The sequence below is a fragment of the Genypterus blacodes genome, unplaced genomic scaffold (assembly GCF_046128005.1).
Source record: "Genypterus blacodes isolate CSIRO-AG114 ecotype Tasmania unplaced genomic scaffold, CSIRO-AGI_Gbla_v1 ptg000110l_1, whole genome shotgun sequence".
In the NCBI taxonomy this organism is placed as follows: domain Eukaryota; kingdom Metazoa; phylum Chordata; class Actinopteri; order Ophidiiformes; family Ophidiidae; genus Genypterus; species Genypterus blacodes.
The window spans coordinates 730,091-748,474 of NW_027466914.1; the positions used below are offsets into that span (position 1 = coordinate 730,091).

The 18,384-nt window shown below is 44.1% G+C and overlaps 1 protein-coding gene across 5 annotated transcripts in view; it reads right to left on the minus strand.

The window, feature by feature from the left end:
• The window catches only part of phldb2b (pleckstrin homology-like domain, family B, member 2b), a 32,196-nt gene extending 16,645 nt beyond the window's left edge, over window positions 1-15,551 (minus strand). For 3 of the 5 annotated variants that reach the window (XM_076161069.1, XM_076161070.1, XM_076161067.1), the window contains exons 1-6: window positions 15,283-15,551; window positions 9,477-9,533; window positions 9,213-9,336; window positions 8,062-8,160; window positions 7,631-7,714; window positions 837-956 (exon numbers count right to left, since the gene is read on the minus strand). In XM_076161069.1, coding sequence (XP_076017184.1) covers window positions 837-956; window positions 7,631-7,714; window positions 8,062-8,160; window positions 9,213-9,336; window positions 9,477-9,533; window positions 15,283-15,315 — 517 coding nt within the window. In that variant the 5' untranslated portion in view covers window positions 15,316-15,551. Of the gene's footprint in view, window positions 1-836; window positions 957-5,450; window positions 5,556-7,630; window positions 7,715-8,061; window positions 8,161-9,212; window positions 9,337-9,476; window positions 9,534-10,647; window positions 11,050-15,282 lie in introns of those variants that run through there. The other 2 variants (XM_076161068.1, XM_076161071.1) reach the window with 2 other exon arrangements.
• Window positions 15,552-18,384: the final 2,833 nt, after the last annotated feature.

Here is an 18,384-nt window from a genome sequence, read left to right on the forward strand (position 1 = left end):
ACACACACACTCAGAGTGTTTGTCTCCATACATGGGCAGATTTATGCTTGAGGCCTGGCTTGCATAAAGACTACGTTTCACTCTCTTATAACCTCAGCTCATCTTGCTCTCCTGTCTAAACCTTCTCTGTGTGTACACGTGTCAGGGTGTGTGTATGTCTCATATGCGCTGTAAAGAGTTTGCATACCTGTAACGTCACTTTTGTCAGGAGAGAGGAGTGCGCACTCTCCACAGAAACATGGGAGAGAGTGGGGGAGAGAGGCGAGCATTCCTGCTGTCTAGGAGCTTAAAGAGCACGGATTCCACTGATTATAGCACGCACACACACACACACACACACACACCTACATTGCTCGCAACCCGATCAATCACTAGAGAGACAGCCGAGTTCAGCTATATCACCATGGCGATGGGGAGGCAAAAGAAGGCAAAACATTCCAATATGCTTTGATTTAAGCTTAAGCATGTGTGTGACAGTAAGAGTGTGTGCTCAGCTCAGAGAACACCTCGCTTTAAAATGATACCTGCCCCCCCTCTCACACGGACAACGCTATCCTCCAAATCTCACACACCTGCCTGCCTCCACCTGGAAACGTTATCCTGGAATCCGTATCAAAGGACGAGGGCCAAAGAGTTCACACGCCGCGAGCACAGATGTTGTATAAGGACGAGGAGGTGAAGGAAGATGAGAAGAGGAGGAGGAGGAGAGAGCGGACAGAGTTACTGGTAGAGGGGAAGAAAAGAGGGGAGGAGACGATGTGGCAGGATTGATGCAGAGAGCTCAAAGGTGGGGGGGTCATTAGTGAGGAATGAGTGTGTTTGAGTGTGTGATTTACCTGTGTTGTAGGCGAGAGCGGACACTGGACTCTTCTGTGGGAGCATGCTCTTCATTCTAATGGCCTCCTCCGGGTGGTTGAAGCGGAAGAAGTAGGATTTACCCAGGCACAGGGAATAACCTGGAATCAGACACACACACACACACACACACACACACACACACACACACACACACACACACACACACACACACACACACACACACACACACACACACACACACACACACACACACACACACACACACACACACACACACACACACACACACACACACACACACACACGTTAGATAATGATAGATAATGATGTTCTTTATGTGATATGTAAACTCCTGGCACACAAACTGATTGTGAGGAGGCTTTAGTGGCTTTAAAGGAATGTACTTGTAGTGTTACAACGTATGGAAACACCACATAATGTCTCTGGCATGCTTCTCTATACATCTGGCTCATAGCCTTTAGAAAGTACACATTCTCCTTCCTTTGGTTTAATGTGTGCCGATGAGATAACGAGTCAAACACACATTTGCACCATCAGTTTCTGGCGCACACACACACAGCAGAAAAAGAGTACTTGCAGAGCACATATACAATCTAAACCCCAGTGACACACACTGTATATTATATATACACATCTACATGATGTATGGAGGGGCAGTCTTGAGTACAGCTTCAAATTTGTGTGAGCTTGGATCCACATGGCCTACACTTACACACACACACACACACTAATACGCGGTCAGTCCTTCCAGACCTCAGTGTTTGCTCTGGCCATCAATTAAGCTGAGAGAGCCAGGTATTAAACAAGATGTCGGGGTCACGACCTCTATAATACACAAAGACCGCCACAGCTGTCCAAATACTTCAGAAGGGAAGGGAGAGAGACAGCACTGACACACACACACACGCACGCAGGAGGTTTGACACGGAAAGAGTAAGAGAGAGAGAGAGAACAAGAAAAAGGAAAACTCTTGTGGAGTGAGCAGAGATGAGGAGGGAAAATTACAAGACAGGCTGGTAAACATCAAGAATCCTGCGTCTTAGGCATCCTCACACACACACACACACACACACACACACACACAACGTGCTCCCCTGGGGAAGCGGGTTGAGTAAAGCCCCTGTGTGTCGGAGCAAAAGGCTAGAAAATCACCTCTTTAATAGCTCCATTACAGTGACATCAGATTCCTTGGACCTGAAGTCAGACACAACCGCTGAGGCAAGAAGGGGAGAATGGAAAAAGACCCAATGGAAAAATGTCAGAACCATTTTTCATTTCCCCTCCTCCCACTCGCTCCGACTCTCTTCGCCTTGTTTCACTTTCTTTCTGCCGCTCAACCGTGCAACTTTGCCACAGAGCTTCATCGAATCCACGGCAACGGCCTAATCTGAGATTAAGCAGAGTTTACCGTCGTTACATGAGTTGTCCTGTCTGTCTAGACGTTGCCTTATTGTGTGTGTGTGTGTATGCTGAGGTAGATTTTTGCAACTTCAAAGCAGACGCACGCTGACTTCGGCACAGGAGGAGACCTAACTGCAGTGCTGAGCTGGAGCTAACACCACATACACGCACGCACGCACGCACGCACGAGTGTTTAGTCTACACAGCTGGACTGTGAACATCCCCAATGCATACTCATGTAAACACTATTTTGCAGGTTTGGGCACAAACTGTGAGGAGGCAGAGTCAAGACACACAGATAGATCAAAAGATACGAGTTTCTTTGAGGACGAACAAGAAGAAAAACACACACACACACACACACACCAGTCACAACATAGGCTGACTAATATCTAATAGTATGTATTTTTCATTACGAGGCCTGAGTCATGTGTGTTCATCTGTAAGATTTATGTGAATGTTTGTACTAACTTCTTAACAGCGTCTGTCTAATGACTCACACTCACTCTCAGTATGTCGCACTAAAGACTGGGAGCGCACATGCACACGCACACACACACACACACACCTCATTTCCAGCTTCGCCATGTGCCACTTTTACAGTGTAGGTTAAAGTGTGTGTCCTGATTTGCTAACAGCACACACCCCTCCGCCCCTCATTCCAATTTCCTCTCAACTCCTGAGCTAACAAATAACTACTAACTAATCCTCTCTTCCTTCCCATCCTCAGCTTACACAAACACCAGCAGCACGTGTGTGTGTGTGTGTGACACTGAAGAAACAGGGAGAGAGAGATTCAGGTATTTCTTACACATACACACACACTTAATTGCTGCAGCCGCAAGAAGCTACCTAACCTTGTTTCAACCCTCACTCCTTAAGTGGCCTTTTAAGCTCAAAGTACAAAGGAGTACACACACACACACACACCAAACATTCCACCGACAAAACTTCCATTAAACCACTTAAAGGCAGATCTAACTCCCTTCGACATACACACATACACAACTCAAGTTTAAATGTCATTCACATGTTTACTTATATTGTCAGCTAATTGAATTTGCTTCCCATGATGAATGCACATCCGCCCCGACAACACACACACACACGGAGGAGCGATTCGCAACAACAACAAAACTGGAAATTAGTCTGTATATACATTTACGGGCTAATTTAAAGTTAGCAATCTACAAAGTCAGACCTCAGCGTCTTTGAGGAGGCAGATGTAGGAGCTGCGTCGCGTCTGGAGCCAATTTCTCTTCCCATGTAGATCTAAGCCAGCCCAACTACGTTCTCACCACAGTGTTATGGGAGGGGAAACTTAAAACTGTTGCTCTATTTGGTTAACACAAGTGGAGGCATCGGCAAATTGAGAGCATTAGATTAGAATGAAAAGCAAACCAATTACTAGGTGGGGACATGTGCTGGGGTGAAACTGTGTTACCTGCTGATGGGGAGACTTGTGTGTGTGTGTGGCGACCACCGGCCCAAGTCCCAAAGTGGAGTCAGGAGAAAGATGGGCCACTTATTTCATTAAAATCTCGATCGCCTTCAAAATCCCATTATGAGCATTAAATTGTCGCTTTCTGAATTTATTCATTCATGCGCAGACGTGTACACACACATGTCCCAGTGGGAGTGTAAATTGGCCTCAAAACCACAAATTAAGCCTCTGTGGGCCCCAAGAGTCCGGCAGTAACATCATAAAAAAACAAACGGGTCGGTCTCAGGGGAGCCGGTGTAGATTACTGCATCACTCAGTCACACTGCCCCATTTTCCCCTCTGTCTCACACACACAAACACACACACTCTCCTTTTCCTCACCAGGAGCCCAATTACTGTTTTAGCTCAAATCTCATCCACAAATCAACCCCCCCCCCCCCCCCCCCCCCTTCCACACACACACACACACACTTCCTTTACTTGAATGCTGATAAACATACAGTTGTCACCACAGTATAATAATACACTGAACAGACTTGATACCTGGTATGTTGTTGCTGAGATACCTGGTATCTAATCTATGAGTTATCAGACATCTCCCACAGATAAACAAACAAAAACAGTCCTTAAACTCAACTGTTTCTCATCCGTTTTGTTTAAATTGTCAGTTTCAAAACGGCTGCATGCAGTAGAAGCCGACGGGCGAAAGATTTGTGAACATAATAACATCCAGGACAATGAAGCAGGTTTTGTTTTCAGGTCTCAAATAGCCTCACCACTGAGCTGAGTCTTCATGGCCAAAGGCTAATAGTTCTCTTTGTCACAAGCATTCACACTCGTCTGTGAACTTGCTGGGTAATTCAGGCCCTGCAGGCTTAAATATGCACACTGTGGATATTTCCATTAAAAGAAAAGAAGACAAAAGCCTGCAATCAACAGGTACCATCCAAGCAAAACCTAGGGTTGTAAATAAGGAATTTAATCTTCACAGCTCAGTGGAACTAAAGAAGAAGAGACAGAGCTGAAAGGCAATGTTGGGAAAACATTGAGACGAAAATAGAAAAACAACCTCTTAGTATTGAATGTAAAATGGATAGAGGTTCAATTGGTCTCTTCCTACAAAACGAAGTATCCAAAGCCAGAACCAAAACGTGTGCAACAAATATGGATCCGCTCCTTGACCCTTGTGACCTTTATGCGGTCATCAGTGAGTCTGCAGCTGATCAAAGCCGGGGCTTTCATTTTGAAGGGAAGCATTTTCAGGTAATTCGATGACAAATCTTGCAAATCTGGCAAATATGCTTTGCTCTCAGTCAAATAAGATAACGCTGCCAAATAAGTCAACATATCGATCACCAATGAATCGGAGAATAAATGCCTGTGACATGAGCATAAAGTTCAAGCAGTTCAAAGTTCACGTAATGAAAACAGTTTTTCACGAAACCCATTTAAGATGAAAGACGAGCCGGCAAGCTTATCAACCACAAATACAAGCATATTATCCAAACAGAAAGACGCAAACTCACGTAACCAAAACGATTAGTTAAACAAAATACGTTTAACACGCAATGATCTAGATTAAATTTGCTTTCATGTAAATTTTCAGTTAGGAAAACGAGTGAAGGAAGATTCCCGAAAACAACAAGCCTGTTACCCAGTTCCATTCAACGAGAGCATAAGCCGGCCGAAAGTTAATTTTCCTTCCTATTTTACGACTTGAACATTTGACAAACAAACACAAAGGAGCTAATTGTAGTAAAGTAACCTGAAACACTCGCGTTGCCCCTCTGCGTGTTGTTGTTTTGCTCCCTGTTTCACTCGTCTTCCATCATTCTCCTCCTCCTGACTCCGTGCGGAACAAATCTCCCTGATTTACCGTCCACGAGCCTGCGTCCTGGATCGCACCAACTGTTGCTCAGAGGGGGGGTGCTATACTTCGTTTTTTTACAAGGAAAAATTGTTCAAAGGCGGTTCCAAAGCCCAACATCCGTAGTTAAGGTTTATAACAACAAAACGACACTAAAACATAAGCTCAACACGACTGCGAGTAATTAAAAACGCGTCATTCAAACCGCATGAAACGCACTACCCCCTATTTGTACTTGGAAGGTTCAAAGGCTGTTAGACAGTGAGGTATTTGGTTGACACCCCCTCCACTTTCTTTTGTCTACCTTTTTTATTTTCCTCTGAAAGAAAATACCCTGTTGCATTGCATTCTAACCTTAAAGACGACGGCTGCAGACGGACGTAAACACGCTGTTGAAGTGGCTTGATTCTTTAAAAGTTACAATTCAATATATTTAAGACAAACAGTAGAAGTAGAACTCAGGATTCTATCTCTTTGACTCTCTTACACCAGGTCACCTGATTGTCTTCTACCAAGTCAGCAGATGGTGTGTGAAGTGCACAAACGCAGAAAAAAGAGTCAATAACAGAAGCCAGTGAATCCATGTGATGACAATTGGCTGCGATGGACCTTTTGAGGCCAGTTGTTGATTTCTGCACTGCACAAGATCTGGCAAGCAAGTAGTACTCCAAGCAGTAGCAGTAAGAGCTGTAGCAGAAGTGGAGGAGTAGCAGCAGTAAATCTATTTAAAGTCCTAATAAAAGCAATAACAGCTGTATGGAAAATTGGTAGCAGTAATTAAATATTTGTCGTTACTTGTGTTGCAGTGGCCATTATGATCGTATTGTGCTCATTGTCGTGATTGTATGTTATCATACTGTCTGAACACATTTTCCACTACACATCCAGCTGGTATGGTTGGTTACCGATGAATGTGATGTGATACCAGGTCATGCTCTGACGTCACAGGCACAGATTAGATCACATCCCAAACATGGCTAATCATCTCCAGGCATATGTGTGTTTGTGTGTGGTTACACAAACTCAATCCAGAGCATATGCCAGTGAATATTCCCTTTCTCTCTTTCTCTCTCTCTCTCTCTCTCTCCAACCTCAGATTTACTGGCCCTCCCTGGCTTTCCAAACCATCTTGCCCTTTTGACTCGCTCTTCTTTTCACCCTGCTTTTTCCACCCCCCGACTCACAATGCCCACAGCCTCACATGTAGACACACCGAGATGATGTCAATATTTGAATCGGCCAGGCACAGCCGGAAGATAAATAGGTCTGTCAATATTTAACTGAAAATGGTGAGGCCACACAGGACACAATGAAAAACGGTAAACACAGAAGGAAAATGGCAACATGGAGGGGGAAGTGTTCATTCACGCTATGTTCTAGAAAATATAAGGGAAGGGAAAGGAAAATGAAGCAGAGCAGAGTGGAAACATGTTAGAGAGAAAGGTAGAATAGGAGAAAACAAAACACCAAGTGGGGTACAGTGGAGCTGGATCAGTGTGTTCATGTGTGTGTGTGTGCCTGTGTGTATTTTGCAATGTTTCCATAATTGACAACAACAGTTTGGTGAATAGTCTCTGCTCTGCAATTGCTGGAGGCTGTGACTCATTGTACCAGCTAGCCGCTCCAAACCACTACTAATGAATCAAACCCCACAGGCTAGCTTGCCAAATCTTGTTACACACACACACACACACACACACACACACACACACACACACACACACATAATGGAAATACATCGAAATACACGAAGAAATGGTCACACACGTAGTCTTACACATTTCTCTGCAGATGCACACACAAACATAAACAACCGTTTCCATGCAGAAATTCTGCCATTTAACTGTGCATGTAAAACTCTTACACACACTTTAAGGAATGTAAGTTAACCAAACCACAAGTTAACCGCACACAAGAGTAATGGAATAGTGAAAGTATGTGCACTCCTGGCAGTGCACTAAACTTTCATTCCATATCCGTCACCTCTCTGCTATAATTGACCAGTAGGTGGCAATATATCAAAGCTAGTAAATGTGTGTGTGTGTGTGTGTGCATGATTGTGAGTGTGTGCGCCTTACCTTGTGTGAGCGGTGTGGGGACTGTGACCTGTACTCCATCCAGACTGCAGAGGTTCCCACAGGGGTCCAGAGTTACTACCCCTCCTGTTTTATTGGCAGTAATGAGAGGGACGGGGGTTGGTGTACTGTCAGCTGGAACTATTCAAACTGCAAATCACTGAGTAATGATAAAGCACTCATGGTAAAGTGTTTCCCTCTTGTTAACAGTGGAATGTGCATAAAATTGGAAATTTACCCATTTAACCATTTAATCAGAGTATACGTTTAAAGCCATGCAGTCATTTTCTCTGCAGAAACCCAACGTTTACATAACACAGAAAAGAATGCAGATGAGGAATTCCTTCATGTCGTTGCTGCACCTTTAGTAACCATTTCAAAGTTCAGACTTCAGATCAACATTAAGATTGCAGATTATGCGACAGAAGACCAACCTTCATTGAAGATGATGCAGTGCTCGGCCTCCACACCCTGCCCCTGGATTGTGATGTCCTGGGGAATTGGGGCGTCTTCCCGACCGATCCGGGTTACCCCTGAAACATCCAGCAAATAATGAGAGGAGCAGAGTCGTAACAAATAGTAAAATAAAAAATAAATGTCACAGGATATTCCATGGCCCAGTGTGAGCAATGTGTGATCTAAATGTGTCAGTAAGATTTATTGCATGCTATGAATTAGAACCAACGTTAGACGTAATGGTTCCTTGTCATTGTTAGAACTGCATGTCTCTTTGTGGACACAAGAAGTTTGGAGGTTGTGAAATTCAGAACATACTTACTACTTTGCCTATAAATTCAGACATTTGCAACACTTAGCAGTATAATTTAACTTGCATGCTTCTCTGTGTTTAGCAGAGAAAGAGGGCTTGATACACAAACACCACACGGTAACTATAAAAGTGTGTGTGTGAGTCAAGATGTTATCCTACGACTGATAGCTGATGTTTCAAATCAGCCCGGGGCAAACGCTTCCTGTGTTTTAATGTCCTGATCTAATATCCGTCAGATTATATTACTATTCCGTGTTTATCTGCAGGCTAGTGAATTATAATTAGTTTCATAAGTGCGTCCCTCAGTTTAATACGGTGTAGATTTCTTTATCTCCGCTCTCATCGCTTCTGGATTATGTATGAGATAGCGGCGACTCTCTGGAATAGCAATGAAGCAATGGCACCTGTGGCCCACTGAGCTGATGAATGCATGTGTGTGTGAGTGTGAGTGAGTGAGTGAGTGAGTGAGTGAGTGAGTGAGTGAGTGAGTGAGTGAGTGAGTGTGTGTGTGAGGGAGAGGGATGGTGATATGGAAAAAGAAAGAATGCCAAATAGATACATATGGACAGATGTTTATATATACTTGTGTGTGTATGTGTGTGTGTATGAAAGTGCTTGTGAGTGAGCAGTGGGTGGACGAGAGCAGAAAATGGGGGAGAAGCAGAAAAGGAGAGGAGAGGAGGGGAGGGGCTGAGGGGTCTGGTTTCTTATTTTCAAGCATTTGGTGAGGGAGGGCGAGCTTGATGGTTATGTGATGGTAATCTGACCACATCAGCATGTTTGTCCATGCACGTGTGTGTGTGTGTGTGTCCTTACCTTCTTTGAGTGGCAGCACGGTGACTGCAATACTTAGCCTCCCACTGCCCAGGCTGACCAGATGAGGCGTGGATGTTTGGACCTTCAGCCCCTTCCCCGTGTCGATGAGGTCCATGGGCGGAGACTGCAAACCACGCTCACAATTATAAACATCCGTGTCACACCATTTATTTATTCAGTGTAGTCCATATAGTGTGTGTGTGTGTGTGTGTGTGTGTGTGTGTGTGTGTGTGTGTGTGTGTGTGTGTGTGTGTGTTCCCTCACCATAGGTACAACTGAAGACATCTGATCTGACTCTGGTTGGAACATCATCTCAGAGTCCTGGAGTAAAGACATAGAGAAGAGTAAGACCCCACGTAAACACACACACACACACACACACACACACACACACACACACAGACAAACAATGGCTATGCTGAAAATGCTAATACAAACATTCAGGTGTAAAAAGGTGCTTAACATCAGAATAGATGCAATGTTGACATGCAAATGTGTGCTCATACATACACACAAAGGTGTTGTATATTTGAGTCAAGATTGAAGACACTTGCCAAGACACACACACGCACAAACACACGACAAGAGAAGAAAAAACAACTGAGCACTGCATACACAGCTGCCACATGAGAGGAACTGATTGTGTGAAAGTGTTCCAAGGGGAAAATACCACTTAAGGGAAAAAAAATACCACATACACACATACACACACACACACACACACACACACAAAGTGCCAGGCAGTGCCATGGCAGACCCTATCCAAAGAATCGTGGGAAACCCAGCCACTTCCATGGAACATTCCTACCAGTTCCAACGATTCAAAGGCAACATATGAGAAAACAAGATGATGGATAGATGACAGGATGCTTCAGAGATTAATGCTTACTCTTACTTCCTGTCGGTATTATAGCCAACAAACTGTAGAAGATTTTAAGCCACAGTGTCAGATTTCCACCAAGAAATATCACAACCTAATTATTAGATGTCCACGAAATTTACAAAGCATATTCATTCTCCCCTGAGGATGAATCATTTTCCCTTCTGGAGACTTTCTGGTGATTCTGGTGAGTAATGCTAAATGACTGTATGGTGATCCCCCTGTTACGATGACATCAACACAAACGATGGGCAAGGCTCTACAAATAGCCAGATTATCGGTGCGCTCATTGTTTGACAACGGGAAATCTCAGGACAAATAAAAACTCAAGGTCAAGTTGTGTGTGTGTGTGTGTGTGTGAATGTGTGTGTGTGTGTGTGTGTGTGTGACTCGAGCAAATACTCAGATCCACTGCCAAGGACAATCCACACAGTACCCTGCAATTCAAGAAGCAAAAACAGTCTTCCTCTCTTGTTTGTGCACGCGTACACACACAGGAAGACCCAAACAAACACACACGCACACACACATACGGGTGAGTGAAATGCCTCTCACCAGAGCAGGGATGATTATAGCATAAGGGAAACCACACCAGCCACATCTCCTCCTTCACCTTCTGTCATCGTTCCTCTCCCTGTTATTCTCTCCTGGCACAACATTCCCTTTCCTTCTTTCCTTCTTATCTCCCCTCTTATCTCTCTCCTTCATGTTGTTTTGTCATCATTTACATTTCCCACACTACTTTCCATCACGACGAGCGCATTTTTGTTGTTTTCCATTCTATTCTCTCTCCTCCTCTCCTTTTTATCCCTTTTACCACTCTGTCTTCGTTCCCTCCTCCCTTCCTTTCCTCACCTCCTACTGTTTCTCAATCCCTCCCTGTGTCCTCTTCCTCATTCCTAATCTCACTCTCCTCTCTTTTCCTTTCTTTCCTCTCCTTCACCAGGGAAGGAAACCAAATCAAAGCCCGCTCTGGACAGCTTCCTCTTATTCAGCGCTCACTTCCTTTTCTCTGAGGTCACTTCCTGTGCTGCTTGACACCCTCATTGCCTCTACACACACACAGACGCCCTCAAACACCATCACACACCCTCCTATGTGCAGTCCTACAGGATTTAGACAGCCATACAACCCCTATCCACCCTCACACACACCAGCAAGTTGTGTTATCTTTTAAAGATACAGGACCCCACATTCCAGCACATCACACACGCACACAAACACCCACACACACTGATTTGTGAGCCTTTTCAGCAGTGATGTAGACAAAGCAAACACACAGTGTATGATAGAAACATAGGCTCCGAACACATGCCTAAAGGTTACACACCAGCAGGGAGAAAAGGATGAAATGGAGGTCAGAGTCCAATTCAGTTCCTTTCTTCTTCTCTCAGATCTCCTTCGTTACGCTCTGCCCCTGATTCTTCATCTCTGTCACCCTCGTCTCCCTCTAGGTGACCTCCGGTTGGGGCAGGTTGGGGCAAGCCTTATAGTTCTTGTTCTGCTCTAGTTAAAGCAGGAGCACTGAGGTGTGTCCGTGTGGGTTTTCCTGATATCCAAATTCCCGCTCTGGCGTTCTGAGGTTCACCGCAACCTCCGATCTAATCAACCAATCACTGTCGCTATCAGGGCCTCTGGCTGGTTTGGTTCAGGAACAGCGACCATAACACACACACACACACACACACACACACACACACACACACACAATGATGACAATGTACTTCTTACACAACGTCAGGGCTGCAGTGAAAATGTGGATTTTACTTTTACCAAAACATTGACCAATGGGAAAGAACACACACTTACACACGCACACACACACTTTGATCCCATCTGTACAACAGCTGACTCCCCAAAATGCCCCCGTTACCCTGCATCTGGAGAGAGGGATGAAGATGGAGAGAAGGAGAGAGAAATAGAGAGTGAAGGAAATAGAGAGTTTAAGAGAGAAGCTGAGGCATTTTCCTCTCATTCCTCCATTTCCCTCTTCTTCTCCTTTCATCCCCCTGCTGGCTTCCCTCAGTCCAGGCTCCTCTCTCCTTATATATCCTGTCCATCTGTTCCTTCTTTTCCTGTGTCTCTCCGAAACCTTCTGCTTTGTTGTTTCATTCTGTCTTTGTTACGGTCCGTTTTTCTCATAACCTCATCCAGGATCACTTGATTCCCTTTAATGTCTCTGATTTGGAACAGATCGTTTGGAAAGTGGACCTGCGATGAATCACCCATCTGGTCTGTTTGCTTTTACCAAATGTCACACCAAAAATATCCAACCATGAGGACATTTTTCTACACTTATGATGTCAATTAGATACAATTATCAGCTTAGATTTCTTATATCTAATGGAAAAATGTTTTATTTTCATTTTCTGCTGACTTGAGGCTATTTCCCATCTGCACACTCACACGAACATGCCAGAATCCAATGAGCTGCATGAGTGAAAACACACACACACACACTTTCCCATTGTGGTTTGATTTGGGGCTTTGTTATTCATAAGTAAATTGCTTCCTTTACCTTTATAGTAAAGATACAATCTGACTGAACAGAGTCACTATTTGCTCTCCTCTCTTTCTCGCCTTATCTCGCTCTTTCTTCATCCCTCTGTCTCCTGCGAGCCTCCCCTCCCCTCACATTCCAGCCTTACCCTCTCCTCCCACCTGACAAAGCCAGCATTGTATCACAGATGCTGTTTAATATGGAGTCCCTCGCTCCGCGTCCCTCATACGCCACAATTCATAAGGCTACACGGGGTTAGCCTCCTAAAAAATGTCTTCAACAAGACTCGGCATAGAAAACCAATGGCTTCACACACTCACTCACACAGTACGTCTTTGCCATTGATCCAAGAACACTGTACAAGCTGATTCATCCATCTTGACCTGTGAGACCCCCATTAACACACAAACACCCACTACCAGCCTTGATTTTAAACTCTCTCACACTCCCCATTAGCATTTTTTATTGCCAAACGTGAAATCCTCACAGGAAAGAAAGTTCCTTGTTATCACAGCTGACTCAATAGTGAGGGGGAATCTAAGTTGAATTTCAGCAAAGGGTGTGCGTGTGTGTGTCCTCAAGAAAAGCCCAGATTACCTTAACTGCCACAGGCACGGGATCAACTGGTGTTTGGGTTTTCCAAGGGGCCACATATGACAAAAGGACAAGGAGGAGGGGGGGACAGTGAATTAGTGGGACATCTGACCCGCATTAGTAAGACAACTCTGGCTGCCGAGTAGAAAAGAATAGAGTCAAGCATAAAAGATGGACAGGGAGATACGAGACGCTGTGTGTGTGTGTGTGTCTATGTGTGTCTGTGTCAGAGACGGACACAAAAGAAAGGGAGGAAATAGATAAGAACACACAAAAAAGGATCCAGACAGAAAGGAAGGGAGATTCATGGAAAATATACGTCTTGAATTTTCCCATAGAGTAATAGTGTGGATGCCTACAAGCTCCAGCTACACATTTCCACTGTATGATGTCATGATATAATAACAAATACATGTTACAACAGCTTGCTCACATCTTTTTAATGAGTGTTCATGACATGCTGCAGGCAAAGACCATGCATGTCACCTTAAATAAAACTTTACCCCAACATTTACTCTTAAGTTCTGATGAATAGGGAAAAGCTTGAAAGTGTATTGCAGACAGATTGTGCCTGGGATTTATTTTGCTTATAACTTTTCCAGCTGCTATATAAACCAAACATATACAGCATCCTGTGGAATGTTTGAAATGGATTTTCATCTCGCAGGAGGTCGAGCGAAAGTAGGAGTATTTGCACAACACGCCACTTTCAAATAAGACATGACAAGTGGTTATAAACTAATGGGTTTATGGTTAACAAATAAATAGTTGATGCTTTGCTTAAGGGTTGCCAGGTTGTAATAGAATCCTTTTGGCTGGGTGACTGCTGTTTGTGTTCCTCCAGCATGATGTGCTTTGTCTTTTTCAATATTGAATTCAGTCTTATCCAAAACTATCAAAGCAATATTGAACATTTTGTTATCTCAAAACAGACTCATTCCACATTGCGTCTGTATCAATATGTGACTCTTCCCTCAGGTATCTCTCTAATCAAACCAGAGAATGTCCCCCGCTCTCCACACTTGACTTTCGTGTTTTTCACATCTGGAGACAGAAACTTGGAACAGGCCTCACTCACATGTTCTTATTTGACCACATCTCTCAACATTGCCCCCTGCGGTGAGTGCAAGGCTTCAATATTCTAAACATAGCCCTGGCGAGTTGGACCCACCGAGGAGAAATCCACAGCCCGATTATAGGGTCCAGGCCCATAACAAAACCAATATGCACAACTGACAGAGCCAACCTGACATAATACAGCTGTAACATGAATTGTTTCCTCATTGGCAAATGAATAGAAACAAGATGTCAGATCAATCTAAATCCTGAATCAAGGCCAATCACATATTCACACATTGTACAACTGTATACACACTAACAAGCATCAGTGGGAACAATTGTTTACTAATGTAACATCTCTAAACATGTGGCCAGCAGGGGAGACATGTCTTACTTAAATGAACCTATAGGATCTATAGGTTCAGAGGCTACATCTCATCTGAGTCATGGAGTGATTAAAGCGTTCTGGCTCCCTATGCAAAAGTCTGACTGGATGGTTTTGGGGATTGATCTGCCTGTGTCATGTCTGGGATGAGGTTAACACACACACACATACACTCACCAAACCAAAACACAACACACCGTCCAAAATCATTCCAAACACAGGCCCGGGCTTGCCCCCCTTACAATAACTCTGGGCTCACTGGGGGCCTCACCGGTGGTATTTTTAACTATCTCAACAATGAAATGTCTTTATTGTTTGTACAGAAATATGCAGGGTAATTTGTACGAGTTTATGTTCCAAATACGTTTTGTAATTGTAAAATCCCCTGTGAAAATCCTTTAAGAACTTTAAATCACAGACCAGGACGCAAACAAAACCTGCGCTGTATATGTTCAGACTTAAACCTCCAACTAAAGCTGGATAATATTTAGCCTCAACAGGTCAAACTGGTAAATCCCTGAGCTGTAGACAAGAAAATCTGACAGTTTGGGTTATTGATGGATATATAAACACCATGGAAAGGGTTAAATAGCAGAACTGATTTGGAAACTTCTACACGGGAGGTAATTTTCCGATAAATAAATGAGCTCACCCTTATTGAAGCAGGACTGGCCACTTCTGTCATGGTGGAGAAAGTCCCAAATGTCCCCCAAAAACTCGAATAATTCAGAAAATATTCTGTCCCTTCCCTTCTCAATTTCCTTCCAGTTTCGTCCTCGTCATCAGGTACATCCCCTGTGCGTCCTGCAGCACGTTGCAGCTATCCAGTAGAGACCGTTTACGCGTAAATCTCTGTCACGGACGCAAAAACACGCACACGCGTAAAAGCCGGCGGCTCCAGATCCTGGGACTGGAAGAGGAATGCGGCAACAGCTGGAAGCGGAGCTAGAGAGGACGGGACACACAGAGGGAGGGAGCGGGAGAGGGAGGGAGGGAGTCTCTCTCAGAGGGAGAGAGAGAGAGAGAGAGAGAGAGAGAGAGAGAGAGAGAGAGAACACAGCAATCTGCAGGTGTGACCCCACCGCCTACACTTGACCTCTTATTCATACTGATTAAAAGGCAAATGAAACCTCACCTATCAACTTACACACACAGAGAGAGAGGGTGAAAGAGAGAGAGCGAGAGAGACAGAGAGAGAGAGAACAACAATAAAAGGCATGTTTAACTAATGATATTACAACAAGGAATGCAGTCCCCTTTTAAAGGGCACATAACGAGCACACAGACTTCAGATTCATTTATTCCAAATCAGAAATCAAGTGAGCAACAAAGGAGCCATACAAATATCCAATGCAGTGGCAGAGAGAGTCCCTATCTTGTCATGCAGCCTGGGATGGGATAGAGTTTCATCAATTCAATAGGTGTGCTCCTGTCTTTGTAGCTCAAGACTCACTGACTCCTATAATAACCTATGTTATCATATGTGTGCATGATAGGGCTACAGACAGATTGAAAACATAGGAGCTATGAATTTAAAAGAGGGTCAATCTAAGTCACATTCACACACAGTACTAATGTTATTTTATAGGTGGTCACACTTGGCGGTCACACTTTTTAAATTCAGACAAATTATTGCTTCAGTCGCCGTAAATCTTGAATAAGCCTTTTATAGCGAAAACACAAGTGTCTTATAATTCCAATACATACAGATGGTTTATCTTGTGGCTCAAGGAGCTTATCACAGCAGAGCATCACATACCTCAGGGGCGCAGGTGTGAGACAGGATTTGCACCGAGGGGCACAGATCCACAGAGGGGACCTGGAACGCAGATTTGTGCTGTTTACTCTGAAAACCCCCCTAGCTTGGCTCACTTTTTAGAATTTCAAGTTGTTTCTTCACTTTATGACTCAAGCAAATAGGGTTGAAAGTCTTTGGTCTTCTCAGTGCTGTACACAGGGAACTGTGGGAATCTGTGAGTGGTGACAGGAAGCTATGTGCACCATCCAAAAAATTCAAACTACATGCAGGGTCATGCATCAGATGTGCAGAGATCATGCGAGTGTGCGAGTGTGTCATGCGATAGCGCCAGGAGCTCTGTCTCCAACGCTGGGGAATGTATTTGGCATTCTAATGCAATAAGATAACAACATGGATAACAAACAGCTGATTAAAGATGGGCTCTGTCCTGTGCCAGGATATTCCCCATCTGTATCTAGTTTACATATATGTAAAGCTGCGTGAGCCACATGGTGGGTAGACCAACTGAAAGAGTGCCAGTTTGCATGAGGAGTCCTGATTCAAGCCCCAGCTCTGCCATTGTGAAGAGATTTCTCATTTTAGTCATGGAAACTCTTACACACTAAAACACACTTACAAATGGCAATCAGGGCCTTCATTTAAGAAATTAAAGAAACATTGTGTGGAGATTGAGGGAGAACACAAACTTCTAAATTTGTACCTTGGACCAGTAGAAATCTAGATACTGTCATATATGTACTATATCTTGCACTCTCAGTCACTTGCAAAATAGTGACCCGGTCCCACCCTGACATATATTTTTAGTTTCACCTCAAACTGTCTGCAGGACAAACACAGGTGCAACTGATTGTGTTCATTAGAGCTTCTTTGATGAGCTCTGGCATTGGTGATTGGCGTCGTTAATGATTTTGTCGCCACCTGTGCTTCTCCTGCCTGCATGGTCCAGAAACTTGCAGTGAAAAAGTCCTACAAGCTTCACACTCCACTAGATGCGATGTAGGTTTCTCAGCAGGAACATCTAATCACACACACACTGTGAGGATGAACAGGAAGAGAGCGTACCTTCAGATCTGCTCCTTAGCTCTCATGACACCTGCTATGACTACAGTACATGGAGCTCTACAATCATACCCTGCAGATAAACATTAGTATCGTTTTGAACACACAAACAATACACTTGAGTGCAGGAATGTTTCATATCAGCTGAAACTTTACAATTCAGGCCAGTCTGTCTTCTGTCAATCTAGTGGACCAATGGGATTGTGTTTGGATACAGTAACAGCTTGGCATAAAGAGTGAGAAAGGTCAAGCAGGCTCTTATCAGGACCCAGCAAAATAAATCTGAGCTTGTTTTGTCCAAGAATGTGTCTAAGAAAGAACCGTTTTAGGTCTTAAAGTCACGATTATCAGTTTTAATAAGAGAATAAATAAATTGTCCTGCAGTTGCTTTGAACTTCCTTTCAAGTGAAGTCATTCCAGCAGCTATTAGGCAATTACAACTCCACGGTGGCTGGAGAGAGCTGCTATGCTTTCCCAGTGACATCATCCACGGTCTGAGAGAGCCGGCAAAATATGTGACAGCATTCCCGAGTGAATTCCACAATTCCCATGTGATCCCGGCAGGCTGAGCAGGAACTCTGGAGCCGTTTGGGGAGGGATTTCATTCGCTGACAGGAGCCCCCCCTCGATTAAAGAATTAGTCCATTTTCCCATCCTTCATGTCTAGAGTCATTTTTTAAGATCTGATTCTGTTTTGTTTTGTTAAAATGAGTCTAAATCAGATCCCTTTAGATCCTCTGACAGCTCGGGGTGAATCCCTGTTTCGTCACCGGGCCAGAACTCAACTCACATGCTTTTCATAACACTTAAAGACAGATAATTGGATGGATCTGACACCGTTTGTGGCTTAGGGTTAAGCGTCTCATCAGGTCTCTGTCTTTACCCAACCCCCCCTCCAACCCCTTTATACTCTACGACCCCACAACACCCACCCTC